Source organism: Drosophila rhopaloa, unplaced genomic scaffold (genome assembly GCF_018152115.1).
Source record: "Drosophila rhopaloa isolate 14029-0021.01 unplaced genomic scaffold, ASM1815211v1 contig_3, whole genome shotgun sequence".
NCBI lineage: Eukaryota > Metazoa > Arthropoda > Insecta > Diptera > Drosophilidae > Drosophila > Drosophila rhopaloa.
The window spans coordinates 7897820-7919467 of record NW_025335123.1 but is presented as its reverse complement, the minus strand read 5'-3'; the positions used below and the strand labels follow the sequence as shown (position 1 = coordinate 7919467).

General features: G+C 39.0%; 2 protein-coding genes across 2 annotated transcripts; one reads left to right on the top strand and one right to left on the bottom strand.

The window, feature by feature from the left end:
* The first annotated feature begins 644 nt into the window (after positions 1–644).
* Positions 645–13120, top strand: LOC108047663 (autophagy protein 5). Its single transcript, XM_017127950.2, has 6 exons — positions 645–886; positions 951–1050; positions 1116–1221; positions 2196–2421; positions 2509–2614; positions 12426–13120. The coding sequence occupies exons 1-6, from the start codon at positions 734–736 to the stop codon at positions 12542–12544; spliced, it is 810 nt and encodes a 269-aa protein (XP_016983439.1). The 5' UTR covers positions 645–733; the 3' UTR covers positions 12545–13120.
* A 4876-nt stretch (positions 13121–17996) lies between these two features.
* LOC108047665 (probable basic-leucine zipper transcription factor R) lies at positions 17997–21225 on the bottom strand. The gene has a single exon (XM_017127953.2). It carries the CDS (start codon positions 20771–20773, stop codon positions 18656–18658), a length of 2118 nt encoding a protein of 705 aa, XP_016983442.1. The 5' UTR covers positions 20774–21225; the 3' UTR covers positions 17997–18655.
* Positions 21226–21648: the final 423 nt, after the last annotated feature.

Genomic DNA, 21648 nt, shown 5'->3' with positions numbered 1-21648 from the left:
TAGGAGCTAGTTTGCACGATCGATGCTTTGGAAACTATCGCTATAATATCGCCACCATATCGACATCGATCGAAGTTCCGGCGATCGATAGGCTTGGGTACCTTAGAAACTTAAATATGGTCACAGGTTTTAGAGCAAAAATTAATTTTAAACTTTGCCTCTTGATAATTTATTTCTTTTTGAATTTTTTGCTCAACCTTTTTTCTAAAGTGTTCATAATTTTGTTTTCAAAACTCAAAACACCCACACATTAAATCCTAATAAAACCGCTATATTTGAGTTTTAAACTTGGTAAAACTTTTTTCAGAATAAAAGTTATTGTCATTCGTTACAACAATATAAAAAAATGATTTTTTAGTTTAATAAATATTTAAGAATGTTATTACCTTAATTTTTTTTTTAATATGCAAACCAAAATAAAAGTAATACCTGTAAAAAATCCCGAATGCTTCATAAGTTTATTCTTCTTAAGCATATTCTGCACTATAAAAAATAAACAAACTAGCTATATTTATTTTAAAAACAAATCGAATAAAAAAATATGATTAAAAACTAGCTATTAAATTTAGTCTAGCTATTATTCAGACAAAATCAGTCAGTCTGGCAGCGCTGCCCTGCCCGCCTATCGATAGTCCAGCGTTGCCAGCTCGTCAGCGCAAGTGCTATTATCAAGTCGTATTGTGCAAAAAATAGGAAATACAATTTTAGGCAAAACAAAAGCCAAAATAGGAGCATGGCCCACGACCGCGAGGTGCTGCGAATGATCTGGGAGGGCCAGATAGGCATATGCTTCCAGGCGGACCGCGACGAGATCGTGGGGATTAAGCCAGAGCCCTTCTATCTGATGATATCGCGACTGAGTTACTTGCCCCTGGTCACCGAAAAGGTAAACAATGGCTAATATTTGGGCTAAATAGTACAATCCCGATAATTCCCATATTCGTTCACAGGTGCGCAAGTACTTTTCCCGCTACATAGCCGCTGAACACCAGGACGGAGCCGTGTGGTTCGACTTCAATGGAACGCCCCTGCGACTTCACTATCCAATTGGTGGGATTAACATGGTGATATCACCGGATTCTTATTGCTTACTAATGCCCGCTACTCCCGATTAGGTGTGCTATACGATCTGCTGCATCCGGAGGAGGACAGCACACCCTGGTGCCTCACCATCCACTTCTCCAAGTTCCCCGAGGACACGCTCGTCAAGCTCAACTCCAAGTATGTAACCGAAAAATCGAAAACGAATACAGCATAATCAAACTGACAAGTCGGGTCACCAAAACCCATCTTCCTCAAAACATAACTTGACCAAAAAGACTAGGAAAACAATCATTTTTATATTACATGGAATGAAATTTGTTGGGTAAACATAAGCTTTATTTCTTATTATTTTAAACAGTTCGCTGGATGTCATAACTGAATTTATTTTCAAATTAAAACCAGTCAAGATTAAAAACCATTTACTCCATCGATATATTATACTAAAACAAATTCGTTTTATAACTTTTTGAAATCCGGTTTATTTGACTAAATGATCTGAAGGTCAAAATGTTAAAAGCCTATCTCAGAAAAGATTTAACCGATCGATTTTGTTTGAAAATAGGTTTTAGACATTTTAAACTAATTTATAAAAAAAATCATTTTTTTGCGAAACCCATTTAGCCCCTTAAGGATAATTAAATACCAATCTTTTAGAGGTGTTCCACTTTAAAATAATATATGCTGTAGAAGTGAATTTTTGAGTTAACTTCCTGAACTGAAACTTAGAAAAAAGTGCCTTACATAACAAATTTACAAACCTTAAAACCAAAAAGCTTAATGCAAATTATTAGAGAGTCAAACCATTAACTTTTTTAGGTGTGCCATGTTAAAAACAGAACCGTATTGAAAAATAAGGAAATTTTTGAAGATCAGATTGAAATAGTTAAAGTTTTAAGGAGGAATTACAAAGTTGCATAACTATCTTTTAAATTAGAATAATGTAATGTCTATATAATATCGCCTGGTGATGCTCGTTGAAAGTATGCCAATATACTTTAAGGAATCGGTTGTTGCTTACATCTAAACAAAATTTTAAGAAACTGTTCCTGGGCTTAAAAATAGTCGACCTATATCAAAAAATTGAAATAACTTTTGATAGTTGTTTTATTCCAAGTTCTTGATATTTGTTACTGATATTTCCATTTTTTCAGGGAGCTGCTGGAATCGCATTACATGTCCTGCCTGAAGGAGGCGGATGTCCTGAAGCACCGCGGCCTGGTGATATCCGCGATGCAAAAAAAGGATCACAATCAACTGTGGCTGGGATTGGTCAACGACAAGTTCGATCAGTTTTGGGCGGTCAACCGGAGGCTAATGGAGCCGTACAGCGATCAAGAGTCCTTCAAAAACATTCCCCTGCGAATCTATATGGACGATGTGAGTGAAAAACCAGGACCAGATCAGATCAGTTCAGCTCAAATTGATGGATATTCGCCTCGTTTTTTTTATCTTCATTGTTGATAGGACTTTACGTACACCCAGAAACTGATTTCGCCGATCAGCGAGGGCGGACAAAAGAAGAGTCTGGCCGACCTGATGGCCGAATTATCGACACCTGTGCGCAAAGCGGGTGAGTTTGGCTCCGGGGATTTTCGATTTTAGGCTTTAGCCTTTAGCTCCGGCTATCAATTACCACAGGCACTCTAAAAATAGAAAAAAAAAAAACGAATCGAACCCTGTAGGGGCAAATGAAAACGAGAAAAACCCATTGTCTGCGCAGACGCAGCGTCTCTTGGAAATTAGGGAAAAGGTGCCAGTCAGTCTGGCATGGCCAAGTGCATGTCTATCTCCCTCCTGACCCGTCTGACTTATTTATTTTTCTATTGAATAACACAAACGAGCCGAGCCGATCCGATCCGAAAAATCCGCCCTGAGCGTCGGCACTCTCCGGCAATCATTCTTCAATTCATCAATGTCCCATCTGAACAAAAACCTGAAAAAGAAAACAAAAAAAAGATAGGAGATGGAAAAGGAGATTCTCCGATTCTCTCGGGATGAAAACAATGCCCCCGGGGTGGAAAAGCGACCCGAAGCGGATCGGATCGGAACGGATCGCAGGTCTTTTTTGGCCATCTCGCTTGCCCCCTTTGAAAAACATGGCCAAAAATCAGAAATGTGACCTGTTTTCCTCTCGCTCGCCAGAATTTTACTTGGCCATTCAAACCGAGAGTGTGGAACAAAAACGAATGAAAAATTCTTTGTCTGCCGGCTGGAAATTTGTTGACAATGAAAAGTGCGTGTGGATTTTCGGTGCAACAACAACAACTACTTCTGTTTGCTGCAACAACAGCTAGGAATGAAGCAAATGAGCCAAAAACAGCAACAGTTGAAAAAGAAATAACATCCGAAAAACCATAAGCGACTTAACAAAAACAGCATTAGCAACATAACTACAGCTTCAAAATATAGTAGCAAATTAGGGAGAAATTTAAGCTAAAATAACCACAAGAACTTCAGATATATTGGAAATAATATCAACAATAAGAAATGTAATAAGAGCAATATCTTCAAGCAGTCGCAATAATTAATTAGCAATAGTATTTAAATTAATGGAGATAGTAAAAGCAATAATAAACTCAACAGAAATGGCATTCAAAAATTAAAAAAAAAAATTCTAAAGATATTTTAATAACTCAAATGTGCATGTCTGTATTTATAAATAGTTCAACGCAACAATCAATTAACCAAATCTTTATTAGAAACAGTAACTGCATTAACATTAAAAACTACTACTTAAACAATAATATATGTAAAAGAAGCCACATAACTAGAAACTATTCAATGAGGTACACAACAATCAATAGCCACTGCTGAATGGGCTTTTGCCCATGCAACATCAGCTAAAGAACCTGCAACATCAATGGAAACTTCAGCAACAGTTGCATAAATAGTCATAACTTGCAACAGCAACAATAATATTTGCTGAAAGGGCAAAAGAAGGTGCAACATCAGCAAAAGCACCTGCAACACCAACGGAAACTCACACGCAACAAAGCTACAAAACTATCAATAACAGACTTGTAACTTGCAGCAGCAACATAACCAAAAGGCACAGAACCTGCAACAAAAATACACCAGCAACGGCCACAGAACCTGCAACGTGCAACAATTGTTAGAGGCAGCAATAGAGGGTGCCACACATTGCTGTTGACCTGCGGCGCCGGCGACAAGAATAGCACGAACCAGAGCGAGACAGCATTCAAAGAGAGAGAGAGACAAAGATTGAAAGACAGCGAAAGAGTGAGACGGGGCGAGGTGTTGCTGGCCGGCAGCAACTTGCAACCTCCCACTCCAGTGGCTTAGGTGCAATAATAGCATTGGGAATTCCAAAGACGGACAAAAGGCGGAACTAAATACCTGCGGCTGGGATTTACGAATTATATTGTGAGGGTTTTTTCGGGAACCACTTGGACAGCTAGTGCTGCAGAGCTCTCCGGCTCTCCTTCCCATTCAGAGAGATCCCATCCATCCCATGCGATGCCATCCCATACCTCCTGTGCGTCCATATGTTTCGGGCAGGTTGGGTATTTCCCAGGTGTCCTCCCGATCGCTCTGCGTTTCGCGTCCTTTGCTTCCTTTGGCCGCACAGTGCACCCTAGTGTGCTGGCCGAGGTGTGAAATCTTTATTTGCATGCTTATGGACGGCCTTCTCTCGTTTGCACACTCGATATGATCCCAAGGAATTTCCCATTCGAAAGGTGAGAGATTTCCGACGATCCTAAACAATTGCCAATGGACGTCGATCAACACACGTATTTTCCCAAAGGTCATTCGGCACTCGCTGTTGTCCTTGGCGGAGGATTCGGATTTGGATTTGGATTCGAATTCGGCAGGGATTCATCGTCTCCTTTTTGCCGCACGCCTGGCTTAAGTGGGCCATCCGAGGCAATCCGCTGATACTTTACTATACTCCATATAGGGATCTCTAAGGATCGAGGCAGAATGTTGCGTGTTTTGGCGGGATTAAACTGTTTACGCTTCATCAAATACCAAAGAATACTAACCATGAAAGACTCCCCTCCCATAATTAGGATAATAACTTACTCTATTAACTCCAAATTTTTTCATTTTCTATACTTGTTTATAATCATTTTTTTTGTTAATTCCTAAGCATATCTTTTTATTAAATGCAAGTTTCCCATCATGTTTATTGTAATACATATGTTTTATACCTTTCATAAAATCGAATCCTAATTTAAATTAAATATTATTGTAACTAAAACAAGTGTGTAAAGTTGTCCCACAAAAATTCAAATTGGGTGATCTTTCAAAATTAGTATTTGGTTATTTATTTTATAGTGTTTGGTGGAATGTATGTGTTCTTTTCGTACCATTAATTTCTGTTTTTCAATACCAATGTTGTAGTTTGTATTTAAAAAACATCCAATAATTCGTGTTTAAAAAAATTTTTTTATTTGTGTATTTTATTTGGTGAAACCGAAATGAAATATCTAGGTAGATTAAATTGAAATAACATACATTATTGGCTATACCAGTCATGAAGCTATATTGTATTAGATAGATACATTACTCGTAAAGGCATAGTTAACTTGGATCCCCTTTATACCACATAATTTTCCCCCTCTCCATTTAACTCCCTCTTCCGCTCTTTTTCCCCCCATCCCCCACCAAGAATCTTTCGCATTTTTGGAGTACACAAATCTGAATTGAAATCAAACAGAAATGCATTCAAAACATGATCAATTTGTTTCCCCGGTTTTTTTTTCATGAAACTTGGATGGTATTATATGGGATGTGCCGTTGTGGGGAGGGGGGAAGAAAAACGAAGGACGGCGGACGGAGGAGGGAAAGAAGAGTGTGATAAAGGGGAGGAGGGAGCGATGGTTTGGATAACGATTGCACGTATTTGTGGTGCGTGCATTTTCATAGAAAATCGTATTTAAATTGAAATGAAATTCAAATATACAATGCAGTCGGGTCTCTGAGTTTTCAGTCGGAACGTGGAAGGTTCAAAGTAGATGCGATTCCGAGAAATCAAAAAAGAAAAAACACAAAAAATACAAAAAAGCAAAGCGACGGCAGAGGAAGAATCTAAGACGCGTCAAAAATAAAAGAAACGCATTTCTTTTGGCTTTGCCTTTGGCTCCTGCTCCCTCCATCTCTTTCGCTCCTTCTGCCGCCTGTCTCTTTCGCTCTTATTCCGCTCCTGCTGCATTGGCATTCGCTTCATTTGTTGTTGCTGCTTTCATGATTTGCCGCCGGCAGCGACGCCGACTGCGACGCAAACTGCGCTGCCGCCGCCAATAAATGCAAGTGGCTTTCAGTGTTGCTAGGCTTTTAAAAGTTCCAAAAAAGTTTATTCGCTGAACAAACATAATATATATTTTCCTAAAGGTATCAGTATACTTTTTTAAAAAAGTATTTTATTCCGTGTAATATATATATAATTATCTGCAACAACTAAACATTTTTTTCATAAATTTGGGTCATGGGCTTGAAAAGATTTTCAATAAATAAATAATTTTAAGTTTAGACATTTGCTAATTATGACGACAAATTTCATAACTCTTATTAAACTTTTTACATAAACCCTAAGGTATTTAACTGATTTTAAAATGCCGACATGATATTTACATAATAGGCTTATGATAGGCTTTAGCTACGATTCGCTGATAATGTTCTCTTACGTGAACAATAATGTAAAAAAAATGTATATTGATTCAATACTAATCGCACAACAGAATATTGTGAAAAGTATAAATATCCATTATATATCCATTTTTTCAGTGTATTTTAGGCGATGCAAATATAAATAGGCGTATTTAGCTTGAAAAAAGCTGGGACTGCCTGCACTGCTGACTGTGTTTGTATTTGTATTTGTGTAGGGTGCTCTCGAATGTGTGAAAAGGAAGTTCTGAGATATCACCTCCGCTTATTTGTATTTACACCTTCGCCGGCACCTCGTCCCCCTGCCCCTCCTCTTTTTTCTCCTCCTCTGTTTCTCCCCCACCCCCCTCCTTAATTTTGTCTTCTTTTTTTTCGCTGCACTCCAACAAAACTCCGGTGAAAACGGCGGCGCACGGAAATCGCACCTCAATGTTTATCACTTTTGCCTCTCTCTTTTACTCCTTAGCCTCCTCATCCCCCCCATCACCTTTTTTTTTTGCTCTCCCTCTCCCTCGCTCTTTCATCGGCGCATTTGCTTAGTCCCATTTCGACACATTTTCGTTTGCATTTCGTCAATCAGACAAACAATACAGATACAAATACAAATGCCAACCTGCAAAATGCAACCTGGACATTGCCCATGTATGGGTGTGGTGTATCTGTGTGTGAGCAGGTGTGTTGCATGTATCTGTGTTTGTGTGACAATTGGCGGTGCCACGCCCCGCTTTTTGGGTGGGCTGATCATTATTTTAATTTACCTTTTTTAACACCAGGTGGTCATCGATCACACTTTATTTAAATAGTTCCAAACCTGAACAAAAATGGCTTGGCTTCTTAGAAAATCTCATAGATCATGTTAAACGTAATATTGTATCTCTATGACCATTCAACACTTTTTTTTTTACCACCGTACTTCATTTAAATGATCCCCAATTAAAGAAAGATCAAAGAAAGAAAATGATCGACAATATAAAGATCAAATATAGTTTATACTAAAAGATGTGAATAAGAAACTACACAAAAATTAGTCCTTAACGATGTTACCTACTTAACTACAACTACTTTAAAATTTTTAGATAAATACAATTAGGGACCTAAAACATTTCGAAATAATCGATATTAATTATCGATACGATACTGATTATCGAAAGGATACTGATATATTGCGTTGTCATTCCCAATTAGAAACCACTTAAAAAGCCTTCGATTCCTTCACTTCCTGCCACGCCCCCACCCCTGTGCACCCACTTAATTTCCCACTTTCTTGTTTGTTTGTTTTTTTGTCTGGCTGATCGGCCATAATCGGGTGCAATCTTCAATTCACAATTCAACTGCACCGTCAACGAAATTCGTTTTTATTTCTTTCGCTAAACATCCGCAACCCCTGCTCCGCCCCCTTTTTGGATCGTAATTCCGCCACTTTGTAGCTGGATGAAAATAAACCGAAATTAAAATTGAAATTATGGGGCCCCGAAAGAAAAAAAAAATAAAAAGGGGGGGAGAAGACAAACAAAAGCAGCAACAAAACAATTGATTAGCACTTTTCGACTTCGCACTCTTTTTTAATGGCGTCACTGAACTGCAAAATTTGAGTTTAGTTTTCCAAGTGCAAGTGCTGGTTGTTGGTGTTGGGAACGTTTGGGACTATGAAACAGAGATATGGGCTTTTTTCATACTCTTATTTAATGGCTTTATGGAACACAATCTATTAAGTGATTATAATGATTGGGGCGCCTTATCAGATCGATGGGACGTTGTTATTTTTAGCCATGAGCTATGCGATGTCGTTCGTTTTTTCCCACTTTTTCCACCGCTCCCTCGTTCTTTCCACGTTGACGATAATAAAAATGGGATCAATAAATTTTCAGACTGTTTGGCGCCACTCTCGCTCTCGCTTCCTCTCTTTCTAGCGGCTGTCGCCGTCCCTTTCTTTTGTGGGGGGCCACACACATCACACACATATCACCGAGATCAGAAGTGTATATATATTGCTTGTCTGCGGGTTTGTCCCCCATTTAATAGTTTATATCGTTCGGTTCGGTTTCCTATCCAAGATTTATGATCTCTTTGGCGCTTTGTAGGTGTCTTTGGTTTTATGGTTTTCTCACAAATTGCTGGATATATATCGCCGATTGAACACCTTGGGGGATATTAAGTTTAATTGCTTTACGGCTTTTTCTTCGGTACTATAAAACTACATCGAAAGATTTGAGTAATGCAATGCTTAGGTGGATCTAGATGAATTTCTGGATTTATAAATATAGTTAGCATAAAAACTGTACAATTAATGGATGCTACTATTGAATTAGGTCTACATTGATTACTCAAAATTTCTTTAGCTCCTTCCACTCGCCAAACATCGTTTTAATTTTAATTTTATTTCTTACAAAAGCTGTAAACCCTAATTACTGTATTTTTTATTTCGTGTTATTAGTTATTTCAAAAGCTATTAAACATTTTTTTAATAACAAGCGAAACTTTTAACAATCGAAAAGATTTACTTCCCTTTAAGGTGTTGTTATTTACCAAAAGTAGTAAATAAGCTGTACCTGGCGTTAAAGTTTTATTCGTTTTTAGTCTATAATTACATTTAGAGATCTGTACATTATAAGTTTGAAACTAAAAATACAGACCTAGTAAAAAAATTGATTGGATTTGCTTAGTGATTTATATTATATTATTTGGGTGTATATTTGATTATATTTTAATGTATTATAATTGGTGTATAATCAAAGAATTCGTTGTATGTTCTATTTCCGATGGTATCCCCCGAAATCACCTGTATCGCTAGCAATCGATTCGCTTCCCATATTTCCACTCGAGGCAATTGGATTCCGTTCATTTATTATTTTTGGGGTAGCGCCATTAGCTTGGTCATTAAACTCGTGACTCGCCCAACCGAAACGGATCGAAATGGAATGGAACGGTGTGTACGGTGTGTGGTATAATATCGCGTGGTCTATAGAGATCTATGGTTTCTATAGAGCTATGCGTATGCGCCCTACTTGAACTCGCGCCCGTTGCACAAATCTTATCGCCACCACCACCACCACCGTTACCACCATCATCATTCGCCACCTCCCACCGCCTGCAATCAGTCGTTATCAGACCATCCACTCGCACCCATTCCCCATCTGTGTATAGTACCTTATATACATATATACCATTTGCGGGACTGACTGGCGGTATAAAGCCCCGATCGGGACGCTCGCCATAACCACCGGGCGATTGGCAATCGCACGGCATCGAAAATTGGCGATCGGCAATCTATAATTACAATTCATATGCTAAAATTAAAAATGACGAAATGGTTCACGATTGGTAACCCGAATGAAAAAAAAAAAGGAAAAAACATAGGAATAGAGAAAACACACTCGTAGATAAGGCGCTAAACTCTGATTTTGAAGCGAGTCCAATTTTTATAGAGCCCTCTTCCTCCTTTTTTTCGGGTCCCACAATCTTTATGGCTCGCCAATTTGATCATGATCAGATCCGGTGCTTTATAAGGCATGGCTTCCATGGAGATAGAGGCTTATCAGTCTGAAGTAATCGCTAGCTGATCTCATTCATTATAATATAGGTATAGGTATAGGTATAGGTACTCGTGTATACGGACTTCACTTCATAGAGAGCTGTCGCTCATTAATGAAATATTGATAGGCGATCTTTTATATAATGGCTTAGTAAGCTTTTAATGGGTACTTAAAATTTCCTAGTTTTTATACCCTTGCAGAGGGTATTATAATTTTGGTCAAAAGTGTGCAACGCAGTGAAGGAGACATCTCCGACCCTATAAAGTATATATATTCTTGATCAGGATCACCTCCTGAGTTGATATAGCCATGTCCGTCTGTCCGTCTGTCCGTCTGTCCGTCTGTCCGTCTGTCCGTCTGTCCGTCTGTCTGTTTCTACGCAAACTAGTCTCTCAGTTTTAAAGCTATCGGATTGAAACTTTGCACACACCCTTCTTTCCTTTGCACGCAGTATATAAGTCGGAACGGCCGGGATCGGCCGACTATATCCTATAGCTGCCATATAACTGATTGATCGGAAATGCCATAACTTTCGTGTTTGTAAAGTTAGGAAGTTGGGATTTTCTATGGGTTTTATATTTGGCCAATCAATCCGACCTACCAAATTTCATAAGGATCGGCCGACTATATCCTATAGCTGCCATATAACTGATTGATCGGAAATGCCATAACTTTGGTGTTTGTAAAGTTAGAAAGTTGGGATTTTCTATGGGTTTTATATTTGGCCAATCAATCCGACCTACCAAATTTCATAAGGATCGGCCGACTATATCCTATAGCTGCCATATAACTGATTGATCGGAAATGCCATAACTTTGGTGTTTGTAAAGTTAGAAAGTTGGGATTTTCTATGGGTTTTATATTTGGCCAATCAATCCGACCCACCAAATTTCATAAGGATCGGCCGACTATATCCTATAGCTGCCATATAACTGATTGATCGGAAATGCCATAACTTTGGTGTTTGTAAAGTTAGAAAGTTGGGATTTTCTATGGGTTTTATATTTGGCCAATCAATCCGACCTACCAAATTTCATAAGGATCGGCCGACTATATCCTATAGCTGCCATATAACTGATTGATCGGAAATGCCATAACTTTGGTGTTTGTAAAGTTAGAAAGTTGGGATTTTCTATGGGTTTTATATTTGGCCAATCAATCCGACCCACCAAATTTCATAAGGATCGGCCGACTATATCCTATAGCTGCCATATAACTGATTGATCGGAAATGCCATAACTTTGGTGTTTGTAAAGTTAGAAAGTTGGGATTTTCTATGGGTTTTATATTTGGCCAATCAATCCGACCCACCAAATTTCATAAGGATCGGCCGACTATATCCTATAGCTGCCATATAACTGATTGATCGGAAATGCCATAACTTTGGTGTTTGTTAAGTTGGGAAGTTGGGATTTTCTATGGATTTTATTTTTGGCCAATCAATCCGACCTATCAAATTTCATAAGGATCGGCCGACTATATCCTATAGCTGCCATATAACTGAACGATTGGAAATGCCATAACTTTGTTGTTGTTAAAGTTAGGAAGTTCGGATTTTTTATGAGTATTAAGAATGCATCATATGAATAATTTTGGAGAATATAATTTACAGAGTATTCTGCAAGGGTATATCAACTTCGGCTCCGCCCGAAGTTAGCTTTCCTTTCTTGTTTTTATTTCATGTACTAGAGTTTCCTAGAAGATATCTTTTTAAAAATAGCAGATTAAATAATCTTTATATGATTTCCGGGTTTTAAATACTAGTTAGCGGCTTATATTATAAGAATCAGTCGGTAATACCGAAAGTAATCGTTAATTGCAAAATAATTTTTGTACATATGTATAAATAGCGGCATAATTCCTTTGAACTTTAAATTATCTCATAATGTTTAATGAATATCGATTATGTCTGTTTATTCATTTTGCTGGCTTAGAAATGATCGATAATTGGATTAAGTAAAGGTAGCGACTGTTTTGGAACTACAACCGAAAATAGAAATACTAAGGCAATTTATATATTAAAAGCCTTGCATTAGTTTAAAATGAACAAATAGTGCTTTGATCCAAAGAGAAATAATTAAATATAAAGGTTTTACTTTAGGCTTTGAATTGCGGAAGGTTGGCAGTAAACATTGTGGGGACTGTCTTTTTTAGAGATCCAAGTTTTGATGTACCCCATGGACTTGTTATAGTATCACTAATCGACATTGTTATTTCCAGTTGGATGTCGCACCCACGGAATCGATCTTCACGAGGAGACCCAACTGCAATGGATGTCCGAACACCTGAGCTATCCCGACAACTTTCTGCATTTATCGGTGGACTACAAGGATGTTTAGCCGTATACCTTAGTGTATATGTATATATAACTATATATATGTACTCGATGTTTTGCCCAGTCCGCCTGTGTGTGTGTGCTTGTTTGTGTGCGTCCATGTGTGTTTGTGCGAGTGTGTGATGTTCTATTTTTCGATTCCAGCAAATCCCAGGGCGATCCTCAGCGATCGATTTACAGTCATATATGCACCTACATGTATATATAGAAATATACGTCTAGTTAAGCTAATCTGTATGTAATATTTATGATATATGCCAGCATTTAAAAGAAGCGAGCAGCTCAAACCAAACGATTACTGCAACCACCATCTAACACTAGCAATTGATACAAACATATATAACTTTACACAGTCGAACTTATTTAGTTCAAAGCACTATCTGACAGTTTACGCTGCAGAAAATTTAGTTGAAAATAAACCACGGGTTTTTTAGTTTTACGTTCAAATTATTATTTTCCTTTTTATATGTGTTAGTCGTATTATTTTTAAGCACACTGAAATAACATCACGCCACATTATTGATTAATAAAAGCTATTTTGTATTGACCTAATCAAAAATATATATACGAAAGTTAAAAATGTTTTTGGTGTTTTTATTCAGGGGTTTTTTTTGTTTTTACATTTATAAAATCAATAAAAATGTCATAGGTTTTTTTTTGGTTTTTCAAAACATCGACATCAAAGTTACAACAATTGGATTTTTCACTGGGCAAACAAATTTTTGAATGTGTTTTTTTTTTAAACCTTTTTATAACGTTCTTTATAACTTTAAAAACAAAACTATACCTAATTATTTATTGTCAGTGCTAAAAATAAACAGAAAAGTATTATTTTTTATCGCTGACATTAATGACATATTTATTTCCGTATTATTTTAATATTTTTGGGGACATATTCGTGGTATATTATTGTTAAATCTTTTGCTGACTCCGAAAAATATAACTTTCCCAAACCAAATTCGCTGATATGAAATTAGTGTAGAATTTTGGATTGAAAAGTTGTAGAAGCTCGACTTTATGTGGTCGCGGATGGATCGGTAGAGTTCATCGATCAACCTCAAGTATATATTCTTAAGCCGCCGGAAACTGGTCAAGCCCTGCACTAACAAATCAAATGGAATAAAAAAAACAACAAACCGGGGGCGAGGTTATCAATTATCGGTCGCGATTTATCCGCCTGTCAAGATATCGCCTGAAATTGGAAATTGGGTCTGGACTGGTGCTATATCTATTTTATTATTTGTTAGCAACCAGGCGGACCTTACACAATATGTTTTTGGCCAACCCCGAAATCAGCGATCGGCGATCTACACTGAGTTTCCCTTATTTGAAGAGCATCGATTTGCAACTGTCAGCGGAACATATAGTCATAGTGTAACAACAACATTGTCCTGATCTATAATTAGTTACCGCTTTTGCCCACTCGAGAATGATTTATTCGATTGTTATTTGTATCGTTTGTCTGGGCACGTTTGCCCCAGCGGTTCCTAAAAATAAACTGCAAATCTGATAAAAAATAAAAAAAACGCCAAGCCAAGCCAAATTAAAATCAATTTTCATATGAATTATTAGCTCAAATCGAATCACATTATCGGCAATCTGATGGATCCGCCGAATTGCTCCCACAACATTGATGGATCCCTTGGCCAGTTGCTCTGTCAGCGATTCTAATTGATCAGGGATCTTAAGTTTCTTGGGGAAATTTTGAATAATACTTACCAAAAAACCCTAACATATTTGTTTGAGCATTTATGTGATCAGTGATGACTAACTAGTGAGCTTTTATTTGATAAATTTCTGTTTTCTGTTTGGTATCTTGGTAGATTAAGGATCTTTCTTCTATACTTTAATAATGTTTAATATTATTCAATAGACTGTTGTTTTATAAGAAAACTTCTTTAGAGTGACATTTTTGAAAAATTTGTTGATATAAATATCATTTCTTTTGATCAATGATCACTAACTAGTGAGCTTTCATTTGATAAATTTATGTTTTCTGTTTGGTATCTTGGTATATAGATTTAGGAGTCTTTCTTCTATACTTTAATAATATTCTTATTATTCAATAGACTGTTGTTTCATTAGAAAAGACTTCTTCAGAGTGACATTTTTTAAAAAATAGTTTATATAAATGATTTTTAAGTTAAGCCGTCGGTACTTTCCCACAAACAAGTTGTAGATTCCCATTTCGCAAGTTATAATTTATACCAAAAGCATTTAAGTTATGTCATGCGGTTAGCCAAAGCCCAAAAGATATGCCCAACCGATCGGTACAGTTCAGAAGCAAAAGAATTCATATAAGAGATTATGTCACGAGTGTCGATCGGATCGCGCGAGATCCGTTCCTTTGATTACAGCATTCAGAGTGCGCAAAACCCGCTTGATCAATAACAAACTATATAAGCGTATATATAGATATATAGCGACGATCGCCATCTGCAAAAAGTACTCGAGACTCGAGTCTCGGGACTCAGGTGTATTTCTATTCCCCTATTTACTTTGTAAAATTTTGGCTGGCTGCAAATCAAAATATATATTTTATTTTTTTGTTACGTCCGAGCGATCGAAATTTGTCACGTGGCATGAAAGGCAGCAACAAAAACCACACACACATTGCTAGGTTGAGGTGGCACAACAAAAAGGCGAGCAAAAGTTTACACGGCAACGCGGTTCGACGAAAACAGCACGAAAATAAATCGAAATTTAGCAATCATCTGCGGTCGCGCTCCTCCCACAGTTTCCCGGTACCTGTGGGTCCCCACCTCTAAATATATGCTCCTCTGTCACGGGGCCCCAGATCTTCACTCACCCTCCCCCCCCATTTTCGATTACTTTTTATGGTAAATGGTTCTATGGTCCCTTTACCTCCACCCCTGTCTATAAAGTCCTCTAACTTCGATTTTCTCCATTGTTCCTAAACCTCATTCTAAAAAAGCTCTTCTTTTTATTTTCCTTAAATACGTTTTTGCTTGAACTAACTAATTTTTATCATTTCATAATCATTCTGTATCCCTAAAAGAATTTCCAGTAACAGTTCCTGCATTAATGAATTCTGTTCAATTCAATTCAGATTGTTACTTCTAGAGCTTTTTAAAGGCTTTCTTTATCTTTAGTTCTTAAAAAGTCCCCTGATTTAGTTTTTAATTTTCATCCGTTTCTTGACATTTCTCTTTTAGATCCTCAAAAGTATTAATGGTTGTATTCCTCCTTAAACACCTCGTCCTTCCAATCTCCCCTAGTTTAACTTAAATACGTGGAAACGATCACCTGAACGATCCAATCACAGGGATGTTGGCACATTTCCGATCTCCGCACCCTTTTTCCACACAGAAAAAAAATAGTAAAATAAGTTAATCTTAAAAAGTACATTTTAATTGAATTAGAGCTATAAAATATATTTGATTTTAAATATTTGTACAATACACGTTAATAAGGCACTTCTCTCAATGCCCTTTTCTATCATTATGGGTATTCCAATCCCTAAAGAAGTAAGATCACATCGTAACAGAACCCCCAATTAGAAATTTCTTGATTACCTATATGATTGGCATTATGTTTTTCAATGTTACAACATGACCTGATACTAATCCCTTGTTAGTGTAATTTTTCCCTCTGTGTATGACTAGGGTATCCCATGGGGTCTGCGATCGCTCTGTCCGTCTGTTTTGTCCGCAAATGTCGCAAAAATTCTTTGGCAGCGATCGTTTGGATTTGCTTTTCGCTCTGCAGAAGGGAAAGCGCAACGCGTCAAGTGAAAAACAATGAGTATGCCGCTCTGTCTCGAGAACCGATCCCCAAACCGATCTGATCCGATCCGATACTATACGATACGATGCGATGGCGGTGGTGCTGATGTGGATGTGACTATGGATCGCAGTGGTGCTGAATGCTGAATGCTGCGGCTCGGGGCTCGTGATTGGCGCACACATTGGCAAACGAGAGCACTTTATTTTTAAACGTTTTAAAAATACGATCATTATAGAATTTGCGGCTTAGTCATACCCCGCCGCCGAAATGTGCCAAGCGAATTTGACCAGAAACCGAGGAGTACCAAGTTAAGGGGCGGCGGGTGGTCCAAATGTAGGAGGTGGCAGTGGAGGAGTATGAGGGGGGCGTGGCACTGCCACTGGCACTGTCGAAATGGAAAGCCCCAAAGCCTTAAGCTATGCCCTGACTGACAACCCATGAGTTGTCACAATGAGGCACGCAAATAATACCACACGCACGGCACACACAAATCCATTTGAATGGCACATTCGTATGATCGCCAGAGATCAAACGGCGATCGGTTCTATAAATGGGGCCTTAACCTCACACAGTCACTCACTCAGCCAGCCAAGAATCGCTAAGAGTTGAAAAGCAGGGCGATCTTTCTAGATTATGTCCATTTATTAGGGGTACTTGGAAAATATAAGCAAAAGCTTAGTCAGAAAGATCGTCATATCATAATATCAAAATATTATAGAACATCAAAATATCATATAATATTCAAATATCATATAATATCAAAATATCATAGAATATCAAAATATCATAGAATATAAAAAAAAATATCATAAATATAAAAACATCAAAACAACATATAATATAAAAACATCATATAATATAAAAACATCATATAATATCATTAATAAAGATAATATAGAGACCGTTCTCTTTTGAATTCAGAATATACCACTCTTTCTTTGCCATTTTATGTTCTTCTTTTGTTGATTTTTAAAGATTCTGTTTTTATGTTTAGAGTTAATGATTTGAATTACTTACTTTAAATATTTAAAGAGCCAGATGATAATATAAATATTATACATCCCAAAAATCCCATAATTTGTTTTTTTAAACTGATCTTTAAAATACGACTTTTACTGATCTTTTAAGTAAGAACTTAAAAAATTCCTTTGAATACTTATTAGTCAGCCGGAAAACCAAATAATATTTTTGATTTAACGTGAAAAAACTATTAAAATCAACTGTTGATCCAAAAGATGGGAAAAGCAATCCACAGGTTCCTGAAAAATTTATTTTAGTTTTATGTCCCAGCCTTCTGAAAATCAATGTCTCCATTTGAAACCCCACCCAAAACCAATGATAAAACCAGTTCAATTTAAAGTTTTTTAGTTTTCCGTTGTTAATTTAATCAATTCGTTTTGTTGTTGATTTTTTTGTTGTTTGTTGGTTTTATGGTCACAAAATTATTGTTGCTGCTGTCAAATGTTATATATAAAAATACTGATTTTTATATATATACATATATATCTCTCTATGCATATGCGATTTTCAAATAGGTTCATTAAATATTTCCCTTGGCAATGAAAAAAAAACGTTATCCTCTTGTTTGTATATAAATATATTGTATATATGTATATTGTATATAATTATAATTAACTTTTAGATGTAACTCCTTAAATTTACATTTTATTTCTTGCTCTCATTTGTGTTTGTAAATATATATATATTTATATATAGCTATATTCATTAAGCTTCAGTTTTCAACAATTTTATTAAAATTTTGTTTTGTTGTTTGTTCATATCACAAGAATTTTCAATTTTCAATTTCCAAATAAAAAAAGTGTGTATTGTAAAGGTGTGTGTTTGTTTCGTTTTTAAAGCTTTACTCTTAACAATTTTCTCAGTTTTTCCAGTTGCATTTTCACATTTTTTCTCTCTTACATTAAATATGTATATATATACTCTCTCCCCGTGTGTTTTACAAATTAAATTTAGCGTTGAAATTCTCAAGCAAATTCAAATGTTTCGCTTTGTTTTAGTTTTTGTACACAATTATTTACACATGCTAATAAAAAAAAAAAAGAAAAAACTGAACTTAAGCTTAATTTGTTCTTAGTAGGTAACCAAAAAAAAAAATTGTCTAATCCTAGGGTTGTGGTTTTTTTTTGCTGATATGCTTGGAAGATATATGTTTTCGCTCGACTCTCGACTCTCGCTCTCTCTTTCTCTTAGATATAACATTTTTAAGGTAAAACTTATGCGGTAGAGCTAAAAAAAAACGTTTTTTAATCTTAAATATGGCTTAGGGAACTAAAAGGCCAGGCCCAGTGACTGCCATTGTAACATCCGATTGGTGGGATTGCTGCTTGCTTAGTTTCTACTGTGTTTCTTAGGCCACCAGGGTCAGGTTTGTGGGCGCAGGATCCGCCACAAGGATCAGGGGCTGGCTTGTGGTTGTCCTTGTGCTGGCCAAAGACTCCTGATCCAGCCAGCGTTGCAGGTGTTGCTGATGTTGCAGGTGATGTTGCTGTTGTTGCTGCTGCTGCTGTTGCTGCTGCTGCTGTTGCATGTACATCAGATTGTCGTTGTAGACGGCATGCAGCTGGAGATTGAGGCTGTAGCTGCTGCCGCTGTCGCTGTAGGTGGATGAGCTGCTCTCGTAGCCGGAAACGGGCGATCCTTTGGGGCAGCAGAAGCCGGTGGGCGAGAGGGCGGGCGCCGAGAAGGGGCTGAGTGGGGTGGTGGGCGTGGCTTTGCTATCCTGAAATTGCTGGCTAGGACTCCCGACGGGAAATGTCTGTTGCTGGTGCTGGTGCTGCTGTTGCTGTTGGATGGTCGAGCCGCATTGAAAGCTGGTGGTGGAACTGCCCGGGGATAGACATCCCGGGTACGGATGATTACTCCAGATGATGGGCTCCCGCTGCTCATTGATCACCGCTGGCTTCTTCTTCAGGCGACGTTGCTTCTTGTCTGCCGCCTCTTTGGCGTCCACCTCGTCATCATCGGCATCGCGGTATTCCTCCACCTCGTCGTGCTCCTCCTCGCCAGCGCCCTCATCCAAGTCCTGCTGGTGGTCCTGCTCCTCATCGTCCAGCAGATAGGGCTTGAAAAGCTTCACCTGCTTGGAGGGCAGCTTGTGCTCCTCCGGCTGCTCCGTCTCCACATCCACATCCACCTCCACATCCTCGTTCTCCGTTTCCGTTTCGGGCTCCTTCTTGATAACCTCCTCCAGCTTACTGATCTTGTCCGGCTGCATGGGATTGGTGATGACCTTGCGTTTGCGGAAGGTGAGATCCACACCCGAGGGATCCTTGTCGTTCAATTGCATTTGGCGGCGGGCAGAGGATCCGAGGGACAAGTCCATGGGTGCAGGAGTAACTACCGCCTCCAAACGGCTCTCCAGATAGCCATGGTTATGGTGGGGATGTGGGTGAGGATGGTGGTGGTGGTGGTAGGTGTAGGGCATGTGTGGAATGTGACTGGAAGATCCGCCGGGGGATCCGCTCAGGATTGGCACTTGTATTGGCACTTGGTTGTTGGTTTTGCTGTTGCAGTTGTTGTTGCTGTTGCTGGTGTTGTTGCAACTACTGTTGCTGCTTGGCAATGTGTTGCAGTTGCTGCTGCTGGCGGGGATTGCTGTTGCTGTGGAATTGCCATTACTGGTGGCCATGGCGGCGGCAACAACAGCGGCTATTTTGGCTGCCGAAAGGACACTTGAGGATCCCTGATTGCTGCCATTTGTGGGAACAGTTGCTGGTGGTTCCTGCTGCAGTTGCTGCTGCTTCTCCTGTTGCAGCTGCTGCTGTTGCTCCTGTTGCAACTGCTGCTGCTGCTCCTTTTGATGTTGCAGTTGAGGATGGATGGCCACCGGGACATGGAGATGTGGATGGGCGGCCAGTGGGTGTGGCACAATGCCATTGGCGGCCAACAAGTGATGGGCGGCATGATGATGGGCCGCTGCTGCCGCTGCTGCTGCCGCCGCTGCTGCTGCTGCTGCCGCAGCATGATGGTGATGGTGATGATGATGGGCGGCAGCGGCAGCATGGTGTCCATGATGATGATGCACTGCAGCGGCATGATGGTGATGCAACTGATGCACCAACGGATGGCTCAGCTGATGGAACACCTTGACTGCAGGTGTGGGCGACACCGATTGCTGCGGGAGATGTTGCTGTTGCTGCTGCTGCTGCTGTTGTTGCTGCTGCTGCTGTTGCTGATTGTTGGCCACTGACGAACGCAAATTGGACTCGCACTGCAACCACTTTTGGATTTGCCGGCGGTGAATATTGTATTTCCTAGCCGTGGCCCTTTGATTGCCCTTGCAATCATTATCGTTTCTGTACGATTCCAAAACTTGCAGCTTAAAATGGGGCGTGAAAATCCGACGACTGCCCATTTTTGGACTGCCCGAAGAGGCATTATTATTGTTATTATTTGTAGAATTCTCCGAGGAATCCTTGGGTCGCTTGAAGTTCAAAGCTCCAGAATCGCTGCTGCTGCTATCCATGGTTTTTATTTTGAATTATTTTGTATAACTTGATTTCTGGTAAAGTATCTAAGTTCTCTTTTCTATAGCAAAAATATGTATTTGTGTGCCTGCTGCTGTGTGTTTTTAGTTTTTAGGTGTTTTTTTTATTTGTAGCTGTTGTTGCTACTTGCGTGCGACGCTTGCGCTTTCATAACTCGCGATCTGGCAGCTCTGTCACTCACACACGCACACAACACTCGCACACATAGATACTTCTGGAGTTGTTGTATAAAAACACTTTAAAATCCGTTTCAAATATGTGTATATTGTATATCGGAAAACACAGTTAAAAAAATGTAAAAGCACTAACGTTTGTGTGTTTTTTCTACTTTTTGCTCTTTCGTACGTGGTTAGCTACGCTCTTCCCATTAACTCGCGTTTGCGATCCGCACGGCAAGGAATCCAAAACACAATTGTTCTGCCTTTTTTCGTTCTAGTTCGAAGATACGTTCTAGACTGCCGCTCTCTGCCGGCGTCGCTGCGGGCCGCGCTGTCGACGGCGCTGCTTGGGTTCACTCACAGATACAAACACTCACGCACACTGGTGTAAAATGCCTGCCTGTCTGCTGACGCCACTGTTGTTGTTTTTGCTGCCGCTGCTGCCCTCGTGTGGGTGTAAGTGTGCGTGGAGAAGAGAGTGAAAAAGAGAGAGACGACGGACAAACGAGAGAGAGCCGCAGCAACAACAAGCATGGCACTGAGCACTGCAGACAAACTGACGACATTCGTGTCGCGAGGTGTCTGCCTTTGCACGTGTGCGTGTGTGTGCTAGGGCGAGTACGAGTGCGAAAGGGATGCCACATACGGGTTGTGGCGATGTTGTTGCTGCAGTTGCGGCGCTTTTGTGTTGTTGG